Source organism: Mandrillus leucophaeus, unplaced genomic scaffold (genome assembly GCF_000951045.1).
Source record: "Mandrillus leucophaeus isolate KB7577 unplaced genomic scaffold, Mleu.le_1.0 Scaffold582, whole genome shotgun sequence".
Classification (NCBI taxonomy): domain Eukaryota; kingdom Metazoa; phylum Chordata; class Mammalia; order Primates; family Cercopithecidae; genus Mandrillus; species Mandrillus leucophaeus.
In genome coordinates this window covers 1,108,579-1,121,891 of record NW_012106275.1, presented here as the reverse complement: position 1 = coordinate 1,121,891, position 13,313 = coordinate 1,108,579, and the positions used below count along the sequence as shown (strand labels likewise).

The window sequence follows — 13,313 nt, the reverse complement described above, 5'->3', positions numbered from 1 at the left end:
GTGCGTGAGAGTGGGGACAGCTGAGGTTACACTGAAGACTGGAGAGTTTCTGCCGTTTCTCTTCAGACTGTATCAGAGGCAAACGATGCCAAAAAAAAGAAAACGTAAAAAACAAAGAAGGTTTGAAAAATAGTCAGTGAAATCATATTTTACATTCTTGCAAAATTCTTCCAGGTACCCAGCAGCACAAAAGGCTGATTTGTCAGTTTCCTAGGGTCCCACACCACAGCCCAGTGGTTCTCAATCTTGGCTACAAATTAGGGTCATTTGGGAGGTTTCTAAAAAGTCTCTGAAGCAGGCAGGAACCCAGACCAATGACATTAAAATCTCTGGAGGTGAGATCCAGGAACCATTATTTTCTAAAGGTTCTAAAGGCTCCCCCAGTGATTCCAATAGATCACCAAGCAAGGCCTCCAGACCAGAATCATTAGCACCATGTAGGCATGTGTTAGGAATGCAGATTCCCAGGCCTGCTCCAGTTCTACTGAATCAGAAACTCTGTAAGTAAAGCCCAGCAATCTGCATTTTTTTTTGAGACAGAGTCTCACTCTGTCACCCAGGCAGGAGTGCAATGGCACAATCTTGGCTCACTGCAACCTCCGCCTCCTGGGTTCAAGTGATTCTCCTGCCTCAGCCTCCCAAGTAGCTGGAAGTACAGGTGCCCACCACCACACCTGGCTTATTTTTGTAGTTTTAGTAGAGACGGGGTTTTACCATGTTGGCCAGGCTGGTCTCAAACTCCTGACATCAAGTGATCCACCTGCTTCGGCCTCCCAAAGTGCTGGGATTACAGGAGCAATCTGCATTTTAACAAGGTCATTCTAAAGCATTCTAAAGAACAAGGCTGAGGATGGTTTGGGCTTGGGAGTTTTTCAAAGCAGATGTTTCCAGTTGTTTCTTTGGCCATAGGAAAGTCCGTCTGGTTCTAAGTAACAAGCCTTCTCAGTGAACTCATTATTATGAATTAATTGCAGACATTACTCTTACTTTGCTGTATGGATTTATCAGTTTTAAACCAATTAACATGTGGATCTTCAAATGTTGCCTGCCACAATTCTACCCTTACATGGTCATGAAGTGGTAAAGACTCTAACAGTAATTGGTGGCAGAATTATTTGCCAGTTGTGATCACTCTGGGTTTTTGGAAATTACAGCTTAGTATCAGGTCCAGGTCTGTCTGTTTTCTGGGGCAGGGTTTTATGCATTTGTAAGTGGTTTCGGGTCATTTAAAAAGAAGTGGTTGAGCGTTGAGTTCGGATCTGTTACCAAACAATTCCTGCCTACCCCGATGATTAGGATGGGGCTAAATGCTAGTTTTGTACAAGAACAAGTACCTGAGTCCCTTGAGCCCAGGCAGCTTGACTCCTGACAGATCTCTGAACAGACTCAAAAGCCTAGAAACCAGGAAAGGCCACAAACAATCTTTGATTCTCATTCATGTCTGATCTCTCCACAAAGTAGGGAAGAGAGCCGCCATGGTCAGCCACAGGAAAGCCAAGTCTAAACCCTCAAAGTCCCAAATCCTTGGGCTGCAATTTCTTAACAAGGTAGAAAAACCAATAAACTCCTACCCAGGACCACTGAGTGTGCACCTGCCACATGCCACGTGCTGTCAGCCACTCTACACACCTGCTCAGTGGTTCAACAGCCTGCATATGTTAGCGGTATTTCTCGCTACTTTGGAAAGAAAAAAAAAAACTTGACTGAGCAATTCTAAGGAACCTATCCAGGATTGTGTGGCCGGGAAGTAGCAAAGCTAGAATCCAAACCTGGGGTAGCAATGGAATCCCCAAATCTGAGCTGTTTCCGCTCCTCACTCCTGCCTTCTGAGACTGTAGTTCAGGGTAGGAGATGACTGCCCTTCTGGAAAAGGGAGTCAGTTAAAGCTTTGGAGCCAGCTCATTGGCATTTGTTCACTGGAGTAAGCAGGTTATAAAGAGTCAAGCCCCACTGGTCAAAAGGTATTAAGTTCTGGTGGCATCTATTTGATAAACACTCAGGGGAGCTCCTGTATTGCTGTGTGCCCAGCACCGGGCTGGATGGGCAGGGCAGGCATGGGATAAGGGGCCTGGAGATCCTGACCGTGATGAGGTTAGCAGTGGTCATGGTGTGCACAGTGATGACCCAGCTCCATGCATCAGAGCAGGCTTCAGGAAGGAGGTGAGAGCTGGGCTGAATTTTAAGCATGTGTAGGCATTGCTGAGAAGTTTCATGGGCCAAGAAGAAGGTGCAGTCTGAGCTGGAGATGCACAATGTGTGGAGGCTCTGGGGCCAGCAGGGACCATGGAGCATAGGGTCTGGGCACAGTGGCAATAGTGGAATTGGAGAGGGATGCAGAGACTCTCAAATTTAGGGCCTGTATCCAGGCAGAAGACCAGGAGTTTCACCTTGAAGGTGGGGAGGAGCCAAGGAAGGCCTTCAAGATGGGAAGTGCTGTGATGAGATTGCCGTCATCAGTGAGAGGGATGCAGGTTTAGGGGTGACTGGTGTTGCCACTCAACTCACTGAGGAAGGGGCCAGTCTCTGACAGGACAGTGTGGGGTGTTAACTTTAAGGAGCCTGGGGATGGCCAAAGGGAACCGTCTCCTTAACAGGTCTTCGGACACATGGCTCTGGAGCCTAAAGAGAGCCCTGGGTCATGGCCATGCAGGTGAGCCTGGAGCAGGTGCAGTCACCCTGGGACAGAGGAGAGTGGGAAGAGAAGAGAGCAGGTAACAGAACTCTGAGACACAGCCACAGTTCAGAGACAGGTAGAGGAAGAGGGGCCTGGGAAAGGTACCAGATATCTTCACCTGGTGCTGGGTTCAGGGTATGTTTTACAATTAAGCCAATTCAATGAAGAAATAGCTCTGGGTCTAAGCTGGAGAGGAGCCAGGTTTCTGAGATTATTTGTCCTACACAAGATGATGTGCGATGTCGCAGTCCCCATCCTGGCTGGGAAAGACAGAACCATCCTGGCAAGTGTTGGAATTTGTCTTTCCATAGTGATTCTGGCCATAAACTGTCTTCCCAAACACATCCTTCACCTGTAGTCACAACAGTATCCCCGAGGCCATGTTCTACTCCAGGCGTTCTACTTTAAGCTCCTAAGAAGTGAGTAGGGAACAGGCAGGGTGGCTCATGCCTATAATCCCAGCAATTTGGGAGGCTGAGGTCGGCAGATCCTGTAAGCTCAGGAGTTCAAGACCAGCCTTGGCAACATAGGGCAGCCTCACCTCTGCAAAAAATACAAAAATTAGCCAGCCATGGTGGTGCATACCTATAGTCCCATCTACTCTGGAGGGCAAGGTAGGAGGATCACCTGAGCCCGGGAGGTTGAGGCTGCAGTGAGCCGAGATCGTGCCACTGCACTCCAGCCTGGGTGACAGAGTGAGACCCTGTCTCAACAAAACAGAAAAAGAAAGAACTGAGTGGGAGCACTTACGTGTGATAAGCTCCCAGCTGCCCCCTCCGGCTCGAGTTTGGAGTGTGACATCAACAACTTGGCCTCTGGGCTTTTGTTGCCTGGCAGGAACTGGAGGTAGAAGCAGGCATTTGCTCAAACCTAAACAAACAAACAAACAAACAAACAAATAACTGACCTGTTTTTTAGCTTACCAATGATCTCAAGGTCACCTAGATGGGGTTTCCACAGCAAACCAAACCCCTGATAGAATCTCACAGCTACTTGGAGACAATTTTTCCAATTCCCAGGCCCACTCTGAATATACAAGGACGGTGATATCAAGATTAAATGATAGGGAAAATGTCACTTTCTGCATAGCCAGCGAGTGGTGAATGGAAATTAAAGGCAATCCATGTACCATTGCTCAATCAAGAGAGGGCATCGTGTAGACCCAAGACGGCACACACCATGGACTAGAGAGCACGTCAGCTCACCCCTCTCACCTGAGGTTTTAAGATTGTGTACATGTGTGTGCGTATGTGTGGGCAGGGAGGGAAAAACATAGCACAAGTTGCAACACTGGCCTCTTCGAGGGGAGCTCTCTGTGAAATCTCCCTAGACATTCCGAAGTCCACCATGTGATAGCGTGGATTTTTCATTCAGATGAATGTAACTGTTCGTAGAGAGATGCTCCGTGGTGAAACGGAACACTTATTGCATGTTATCTCCAAGGGCGCCCTGGCAGCGCCCCAGTCTGACTGGTCATGCATAAGCCCTCATGAACTAGTTGTATGAGATGCGTGATTTTTTTTAGGTGCATAGAAGGGCAAGGATGGGGATGTTTGTCTCCCCCTTGTTTATGGAGTTAGCAACCACAGCAGTGTCCATCTCTAGGGGAGAAGGCAGAGAAAAGAAGTGGGTGTTCACAATGGGTTGTATACAACCATTGGAAGTAAAGGAATGCACACACCCAGTACCACAAGTGAGCCACAAAAACACAGTCGTGAGGAAAAGGAAAGAGACTGAATTAGTTGGATGACCAGATACCATTTAGGTAAGCCAAAATGCACATGTGACCCCATACGCCACAATATGCAGCAATGCATGTTAAAGAAGCTCCTTCTGATGGTCACCTATAGGGGTGGAGATTGGGGGTGGTAGATGGAAATAAAAGGGAATCAATGTATCCATTCATCAATTAAGAGAAGGCATTGCACAGACCCAAGATGGCACACACCATGGGCTGGGGAGCGTATCAGCTCATCCCTCTCACTTGAGATTTTAAAATTGTGTACATGTGTGTGTGTAAGTGTGGGTTTTGGCCAATACGTACTTTTTGATTTGGGGTTGCATTTTTCCTTTAAGAGGTGTGCCTGGGAAGTTGGAACTCCAGCAGCGGAACCTTAATGCCCAGGATGATCTTGTCTAACACCACAGTGGTGACGCCCTTTCTGACCAAGCTGTGGCAGGAGACAGTTCAGCAGGGCAGCAACATGTCGGGCCTGGCCCGCAGGTCCCCCCGCAGTGATGATGGCAAGCTGGAGGCCCTCTACGTCCTCATGGTGCTGGGGTTTTTCGGCTTCTTCACCCTGGGTATCATGCTGAGCTACATCCGCTCCAAGAAGCTGGAACACTCTAACGACCCATTCAACGTCTACATCGAGTCCGATGCCTGGCAAAAGAAGGACAAGGCCTACGTCCAGTCCCGGGTCCTGGAGAGCTATAGAGCATGCTATGTCGTTGAAAACCATCTGGCCGTAGAACAACCCAATACACAACTTCCTGAGACAAAGCCTTCCCCATGAACCCCATCACTGGCTCAAACTGGACACATCCTGCCTGGCAACCTGATTTTCTAATCACATTCCTCTCATACTCTTTATTGTGATGGATACCACTGGATTTCTCTTTGGTTATTGTAAGGCATGAGGGGTGGGTTAATGACACAGTTTCACTGTTTCTCTAAAATCACATTCTTCTGTGATAGACTGTCAGTGGTTCCCCCATATCTGTCCCTGCCTTGCTAAATTTAGCAGAATCCCTGAGGACACGGCCTCTGAGAATAGCAGCTGCATTTCCCAGACTCCCTTGCAGCTAGCAAGGTTGTGTGACTAAGCCCTGGCTAGTAGGCATGGAAGTGAAGACTGCAATGTCCAAGTAATCCTTGGAAAGAAAAGAACGTACTCTTCACTTCCCTTGTCCTGCTTCCCAGTGGCTGGATGTGGAGGAGGTGGAGAGCAGCTCTGAGTCTAGGAAAGAATGGGGCACTCAAAGAGCCATACACATCTGGGCCTGGGCGATGTGGATCCTCCTTACCACCCACCAGGCCAGATGTACAGAAGAGAGAAATCCACTCCACTCTTCCTTAAGCCACTGTTATTCTGATCTCTGTTAAGGTCCAGAATCAGTGCCCTTACTGATACACCTGCCTTATAGGACTGAACCTAAAGGGATGACATTCCCATACTTGTCACAAGCACACACCGATTCTGCCCTTGTCACTTCTGTGCTCACTCCTGTGGCTCTATCTTCCTCCTGCCCGTCTGCCTCCCACTCCTCCCTTGCACCCACCCTGCACACATCTCCCCAAAAACACACAGGCATATACACTCATATACATAGATACACACACACACGCACACACCTCAATCTAGAAAGAACTTGCTTCCTACAGGCCTGAGATGGAGGAGAAAAAAATGCCCCCTTCAGAATGCATACCAAGGGGAAGGTGCTCGGTCACTGTGGGAGTGGGGAGAGGTGTCCCCACTCCCCAAGAGCCAGGGGAAGGAGCAGCTGTGGGCAGAGAGGAATATACGGCGCTGGGGTGGTAGGTCCTTTTGAGGTGATGGGCTGGTTTTGTGAGTTGAATTGTACCCCCAAAAAGACAGGTACCTTCGATGTGACCTAATTGGGAAATAGGGTCTTTGCGGATGATCTAGTTGAGGTGAGGTCATTGGGGTGGGCCCTCATCCGATATGACTGGAGTCCTTATCGGAATAGGGAAATTCGGACACAGATGCATAGGGAGGACACCATGCCATGACAGAGGCAGAGGGTGCGGTGACACAGCCGCAAACCAAGGAAGGCCAAGGATGGATGCACATTCCCATCCCAAGAAGCTGGGAAGAAGCCACGAAGGCTCCTCCCCCGCAGGTTTCGGAGGAGGCACAGCCCTGCTTGAATTCAAACTTCTGGCCTCCAAAACTGTGAGTCAGTGAGTATCTGTTGTTGAAGCCACCCAGCTTGGGCTACTCTGTCAGCCTACTGCCATACAGTATTGGAATACTATAGTGAGCTCATGCAGCACCTCTCACCTACCCAGAGACGGAGCTGCTCTGCTTTCCAGCGGGGCACCTGGAGGGGCCGCCCCAGCAGATAGAGAGGGACTTCGTTCTGCCACCTGCCTTGAGAGGGTCTCCAGCTGCCATCTGTAGCATCGGAGTCCTCTGCAATGTGACATCCTGAAAGCTCAGCTGCCTGGGCATTCCTGAAGAGTATGGAGTATTTAAAGGAAACTTTTTTTTTTTTTTAATCTGCACATAAGATAAAAGCAGCACGTGTGCATCTTTGGCCATCCTCAAATGGACAGACTTGGTCTTGTGAGGTTCCAGTCCTTGTTTCACATAATGAACACTGGCATGGCTCAGCCCCTGAGTTACCACAGTCTTTGAGATGAGTGGTTCTTTGGGTCTGAAAGTCCAGAGAGCGCTGTGATCTTTGCCCCACCCGAATGATGCATATGGACACTACATCTTGCCTACCGTGTCCAGGGTTCATGACCAGTGGCAGCTGGACTGCCTGCTGTGTCTCACGGCCCCTGTGTGAGCCAGACCCTTCTTAGGCAGTTGTATATTTCCGGACTGAGGCAGGGCAGGTTTGCAGAGAGAGACCCAGAGTGCACGTGACCTGCAGTGTGATCCCTGGCGTGCACTGACTTGGATATTCCAGGCACACGGACTGGCTTTTTATCACCACTTCATTTTCCCCACTAAGATTCCTGTGCCTTTTAAGGCAGAGGGAGATCCCTGTGGCTTTAGTCTTCCCAGGTCTTAAAGGGCCCTTGTCTTCACTCACAAACCTCTTATCTCTTCCTCCCTCCCCTTCCACTTCATTTTAAAGGGGGAGAGGGAAAAGTAACCGGGAGACAAATTGAACCACATATTTTCAGACACTTGTTACCATATTTTAAAATTCAGCTTCGCATACACAGTCTTTGCTATGCACCGTGTACTGTTCTAAGCTCTTTAAAAATAGAATCTCAATTATTATTTTGCAAGCAATACTCTATGCATTCATTAGCTGGGACAACAATGCTTTCTGCAGTATTGAGATTTCGTTAAAAAATTAAAGCCGTTTACTATGATCTGTGATGTGTGTTCTTAATATCACTATGATACTTCTGGAAGACGGTTATCAGTCTTGCAATGCTTTGATAAGGCAGCCCCATGGACTTGGGAATAAGGAAAGTAAGATTGCATATGGATAATTAAACTCTGCCATCAACACACAGCATGTCAGAACAGAGAGATGTGGGTCCCTCTGATGCCTGCAGTTAGAAAGCAAGTGAAGCCCTAGGGGGAGACAATGGCGAACTGTAGCACCCTCCCGCCTTGTAAAGGGGAGGCTGCTGTCAACTCCTGGCATTTGCAGCCAGCAGTGAATGTGGGCACAATCCAGATGGAGCAGGGAATGTGGGCACCATCCAGACAGAGCAGGGAATGTGGGCATCGTCCAGACAGAGCAGGGAATGTGGGCACCGTCTAGGCAGAGCAGGGAATGTGGGCACCATCCAGACAGAGCAGGGAATGTGGGCACCATCTGGGCACCATCCAGACACAGCAGGGAATGTGGGCACCATCTGGGCACCATCTAGACAGAGCAGGGAATGTGGGCACCGTCTAGACACAGCAGGGAATGTGGGCACCGTCTAGACACACAGCAGGGACTGTGGGCACCATCTAGATGGAGCAGGGAATGTGGGCACCATCTGGACGAACTTCTCGATGTCGTTGGAAAAGCTTTGAACTCTTATAAAGTTTGCATGTTGGCAACTAATTTACTTTTTAAAACTTGAGTGGGTCAAACAAAATATAACCTTGAGCTGGATTCTGCTCAGAGACCACTGATTAACTGCCTGTGCTTTACAGAGGAAGAATAGCCCCCAGGCAGGCCCACGCCACACCCGTAAACATACTCAGGGCTCGGGTGTGGTGGCTCACCCTTGTAATCCCAACACTTTGGGAGGCTGAGGTGGGTGGATCACCTGAGGTCAGGAGTTTGAGACCAGCCTGGCCAACATGGTGAAACCCTGTCTCTACTAAAAATACAAAAATTAGCCAGGCGTAGAGGTGGGTGCCCGTAATCCCAGCTACTCAGGAGGCTGAGGCAGGAGAATCGCTTGAACCTGGGAGGCAGAGGTTGTAGTGAGCCAAGAGTGTGCCACTGCACTCCAGCCTGGGCAACAGAGTGAGACTCTATCTAAAAAAAAGAAAGGAAGGAAGGAAGGAAGGAAGGAAGGAAGGAAGGAAGGAAGGAAGGAAGGAAGGAAGGAAAGAAGGAAGGAAAGAAGGAAGGAAGGGGAACTCTGCCAAGCCATGGTGCAGGAACAGGCATGTCCTCGAGTGTCGTCCTGGGGCCAAGGGACCCAGAGGTCTCAGCCTCATGATGAAAGGCTGTATCAGGCTGTCCTTACCTGACACGGTGAGAACATCCCATTCATCTGACCCTCTCATTCAGATTCTGGATTCCACAATCTTTGCATCTCCAGGCCAGGCTGTGTGAGCACAGAATAATGCATGCGGCTCTCCTGAGAGTGTGCCCTGTCTAAAATCCACATCGGTGTATGACTTCTCTGTGGGCGCAAATGAGATGTTTACACTAGATCAGGCGAGGAGAGATAAGTAAAGGCTACCAGTGCTTGAAGACAGAAGAAATGGACATAAAGCTATCAATGGGTAGATAGGGACTGGTACTTTTCTTTTTCTTTTTCTTTTTCTTTTCTTTTTTTTTTGAGGTAGGGTCTGGCTCTGTCACCCAGGCTGGAGTACAGTGGTGCAATCACAGCTCAGTGCATCCTAGACCTCCCAGACTCAAGTCATCCTCCCCCCTCAGCCTCCCGAGTAGCTGGGACTACAAACACAAACCACTATGCCCGGCTAATTTTTTTGTGGGGGGAACCGAGTTTTACTCTGTGGCCCAGGCTGGAGTGCAATGGCGCAATCTCGGCTCGCTGCAACCTCTGCCTCCCAGATTCAACCAATCCTCCTGTCTCAGCCTCCCGAGTAGCTGGGAATACAGGTGCCCGCCGCCACACCCAGCTCATTTTTGTATTTTTAGTAGAAACAGGGTTTCACCCTGCTGGCCAGGCTGGTCTCAAACCCCCGTCCTCAGGTGATCCATCTGCCTCAGCCTCCCAAAGTTCTGGGATGACAGGCCTGAGCCACCATGCCTGGCGCCCAGCTAATTTTTAAATTTTTTTGTAGAGATGGGGTCTCACTATGTTGCCCAGGCTGGTCTCCAGTGTCTGGGCTCCAACGATCCTCTCACCTTGGCCTCCCAAAGCGCTGGGGTTACAGGCATGAGCCACTGCACCCGGCTTCTGGTAAAGTCTTTGAGTAAACAGAATCATTGGACACATAAAGCCAATCTTCATACAAAAAACGAGTCAGGAGATTTAAAGCAGTTGGCCCCTCAAGCACATTGGTCTGTCTGTTTACCTGAGGTCAGTCAAGCGGTCGCCAAGTATCCCAGATATGCCCCCACAGTACCGGAATTTGTTGATCTGCCGGTGCAGTGGAAGGCAGTCTGGGTGCTGCTGTCCCCTGGTGGTCATTTTGAGGATATTGCTCAAGGTACGGGGAGCCCTGAGGACCGGGCAGCCTGAGGACCACGCAGCCAGGCAGGTCCCTGCTGGGGCTGGGTGGGGGGCTCTGAGTGCCTTTAGATGCCCTTGGGAGGTTACACTTCCATTCAGCCGTCAAGTTCAGGGTGATGGGACCCATTGTGGGCATGACTATGAAATGGGAGGATGGATGCTGAGAAAGAGATACATTCTTCTAGAAGTTCCTTGCAAGGCAGCTCCTCTGAACAAAGGCCCTGGAGTCACAGCTCTGAATCTCTGAGAAGTTGCTAGGACCCCCTTCTCCCTTCCTTTGGGCAGGAACCTGCTTAGCCCCCTCCCCTATTCCAGGAATAACTGTACCCTCCTTTCAGCCCCTGGAAAATAATCTCTCCCCCAGACCTAAGTCCCTTTTGGTTTCAGGCCTGTGATCACTCATGCTATGCATGGAGAAGGGATTCCACCCCCTAGGTATCCCTGGACTCAGACCTTTTTATCACCTTCTGTTCACCCCATTGGTGAGGGAAAGAGTCCCACTCTAGGGCTGGGACTCACAACACCCAAGCCTGGATAGGTGAGACCCATGGCAATGTGTCAGTCACATATACTCATAGCCCAGGGGAAGGGCCACTGCAGGCCATGCAGGGCCACATGGGGTGGTGCTCAAGAGCTGAGTGAACAGTAGGGGTGGTGGGCAGCAGGCTTGGTAGTAACAAGAGTAATACGATTTGGCCATGACCCCACCCACATCTCATCTTGAATTGTGATTCCCATAGTCCCCACGACTCCTGGGAAGGACCCAGTGGGAGGTGATTGAATCATGTGGGGGTTACCTCCATGCTGTTCTTGTGATAGTGAGTGAGTTCTCACGAAATCTGATGGTTTTATAAGGGGCTTTTCCCCCTTTTGCTCAGCACTTCTCCTTCCTGCCGCCATGTGAAGAAGGACATGTTTGCTTCCCCTTCCACCATGATTGTAAGTTTTCTCAGGCCTCCCCAGCCACATGGAACTGTGAATCAATTAAACTTCTTTTCTTTATAAATTACCCAGTCTTGGGTATGTCTTTATTAGCAGTGTGAGAACAGACTAATACAGAGGGTGGAGTGGCCCCTGGTTTCTGCAGGAGGTTGTTAAATAATTCCGTAGACTGGTAGGGAACTGAAGCCTGCTACTTGGGAATAAACAAGGGTGGTATCTGGTCCCTGGGATAAGAAGGGTTGCCCAGCAGGGAGATTCTATTTATGGGAGCAGAGGCAGGAGGGGAGTTTGCAGTTAGGCCACTCGAGGTCCTCCACATTTTACCACATGTCAAGGCAGTACATAACATTGGTTTTGATTTTAGGCCTTATGCCACTGCTGGAGATGGCTAGGCAGGTTCTGCACTGAGTCCAGCACTGGGCTTAGGGGGGTGAGCAGGTGATGAAACCCAGCCCCGCTTCCCTAGCTGAGCCAGGGTCCCTGGAGTGGAGCAGTGGCTGCCCGGTCGGAGGAATGCCTCTCCAGTTAGCTGGAAGGACACCATCTGGGCTCTTGGGCCTCTGCAGCCAGCTTGAACTCCCACATCCTTTCCTCCTCCAGCACCTGCCTCTGAAGGTGGATGAGGTCACCACTGGGGCCTCCCCAGGAGTGGGGAGAAAGGGACAATTAGGGGAATCAGTGGAGCAATTCATGCCTTCTGATGGCCTCGCACATCCCGAAAGGGGGTGAGAACAAGGCAGCGGGAGCAGGAGGGACTCCACCTTGGATGGGATTAAAAATCTAAGCTGCTTTTCTTCCGAGGCTCAGCGAATTAGGGTAGTAAGCTGAGTGTCCCAGTTCCTGTGTTCTCATAGAGAGAAGGAATGAGAGAAGTTGCTGCTTGTCTCAGGCTTCCACAGAATGGAAGGCCAGGTTCCTGTCACAGCCCCCTCATGACCCGGCCTGCTCATTCACTCCTCTCTCCCCACATGGTGTCTCTCCCCTCACGCCAGACAATCCTCAGACACAGGCCCCCTCATGCAGTTTCACATCAAGGAGATGAGCAGGTCCACTTCCAGTGGGTCAGGAAGGCTCCCCCAGCACCCGGGAAGGCGGGGCTCGGGGTCACTTGGCAATGAAAGGCCTGAGTTAATGTGAGGAATGGAGAGTCCACAAGCTTTGAGAGAAACCTGGGAGATGCAGAGAGAGGAACCCAGGCTTCAAGAGGACTTTCAAAACACAGCTTTCCTAGGAAAATTAAGTGGGTGATTATCTTATTTCCTGTGGCTGCCATAACCAATGACCACAAAAATCAGTGGCTGAAAACAACGGAAATGTAACCTCTTGTGGTTCTGGAGGCTGGAAGTCCAAAATCAAAGTACCAACAGGGACAGGCTCCCTCCTAGGCTCCATGCCTTCTGAGGATCCTTCCTGCCTCTCCCAACTGCAGGTGGCCCCTCACATCCCTTGGCTTGTGGCTGTATCACTGTTGCCTCCACCGCCATCTTCACGTGGCCTCCTCTCCTGTGTGTCTGTATGCCCTTCCATGTCTCTTATAAAACATTCATCATTAGATTTAGCACCAACTCTAATCCAGATCATCTCATCTCCATCCTTACCCTCATGACATCTGCAATGACCCCATCTCCAAATAAGGCCACATGCTTGGGTGACAGGAATTTGGAAAGAAAAATGACACCACAGCCCTACTATACCTACAGTGGTTGTAGGCCAAGGGTTTGGAAGAGTGCCTTGGGCATACCAAGCTCTTGACACAAGGTCAGGATCATTTGCTATCACCAAATCAAAGCTACTATCAGAAACCCAACTGTGACGTTTCTCAAGTGAAGTTTTGGCTGCATATTCTTATCCCTGACACAAACATGCCTCATCACTTATTTTATAGTTGATCAGTCAGGCTCCAGTGAGGAAAACAGAAATTCCATCATTTATTCTAGCAGAGAAAGTAACAAGAAGAGTTGATTAAACGTGTGTAAAAACCAAAGAACCCTAACTGGGAACATTAAGAAAACACAGAGCTGCAGACTGCAGCAAGCCACCAGCCACAGGAACAAAGGAAAAGGTGTGATCTTGCCACCTGGTCACTGCTTCACAGCCTATTGCCTTACAAAT

The 13,313-nt window shown here is 49.7% G+C and overlaps 1 protein-coding gene across 4 annotated transcripts in view; it reads left to right on the top strand.

Moving 5' to 3' along the window:
• LOC105553163 (potassium voltage-gated channel subfamily E member 1) overlaps positions 1-7,748 on the top strand; it is a 65,643-nt gene extending 57,895 nt beyond the window's left edge. For all 4 annotated transcript variants that reach the window (XM_011999138.1, XM_011999137.1, XM_011999136.1 and 1 more), the window contains one exon: positions 4,751-7,748. In XM_011999138.1, the coding sequence (XP_011854528.1) occupies positions 4,792-5,190 (399 nt within the window). In that variant the 5' untranslated portion in view covers positions 4,751-4,791 and the 3' untranslated portion in view covers positions 5,191-7,748. The remainder of the gene's footprint in view (positions 1-4,750) is intronic.
• The last annotated feature ends 5,565 nt before the right edge of the window (positions 7,749-13,313 follow it).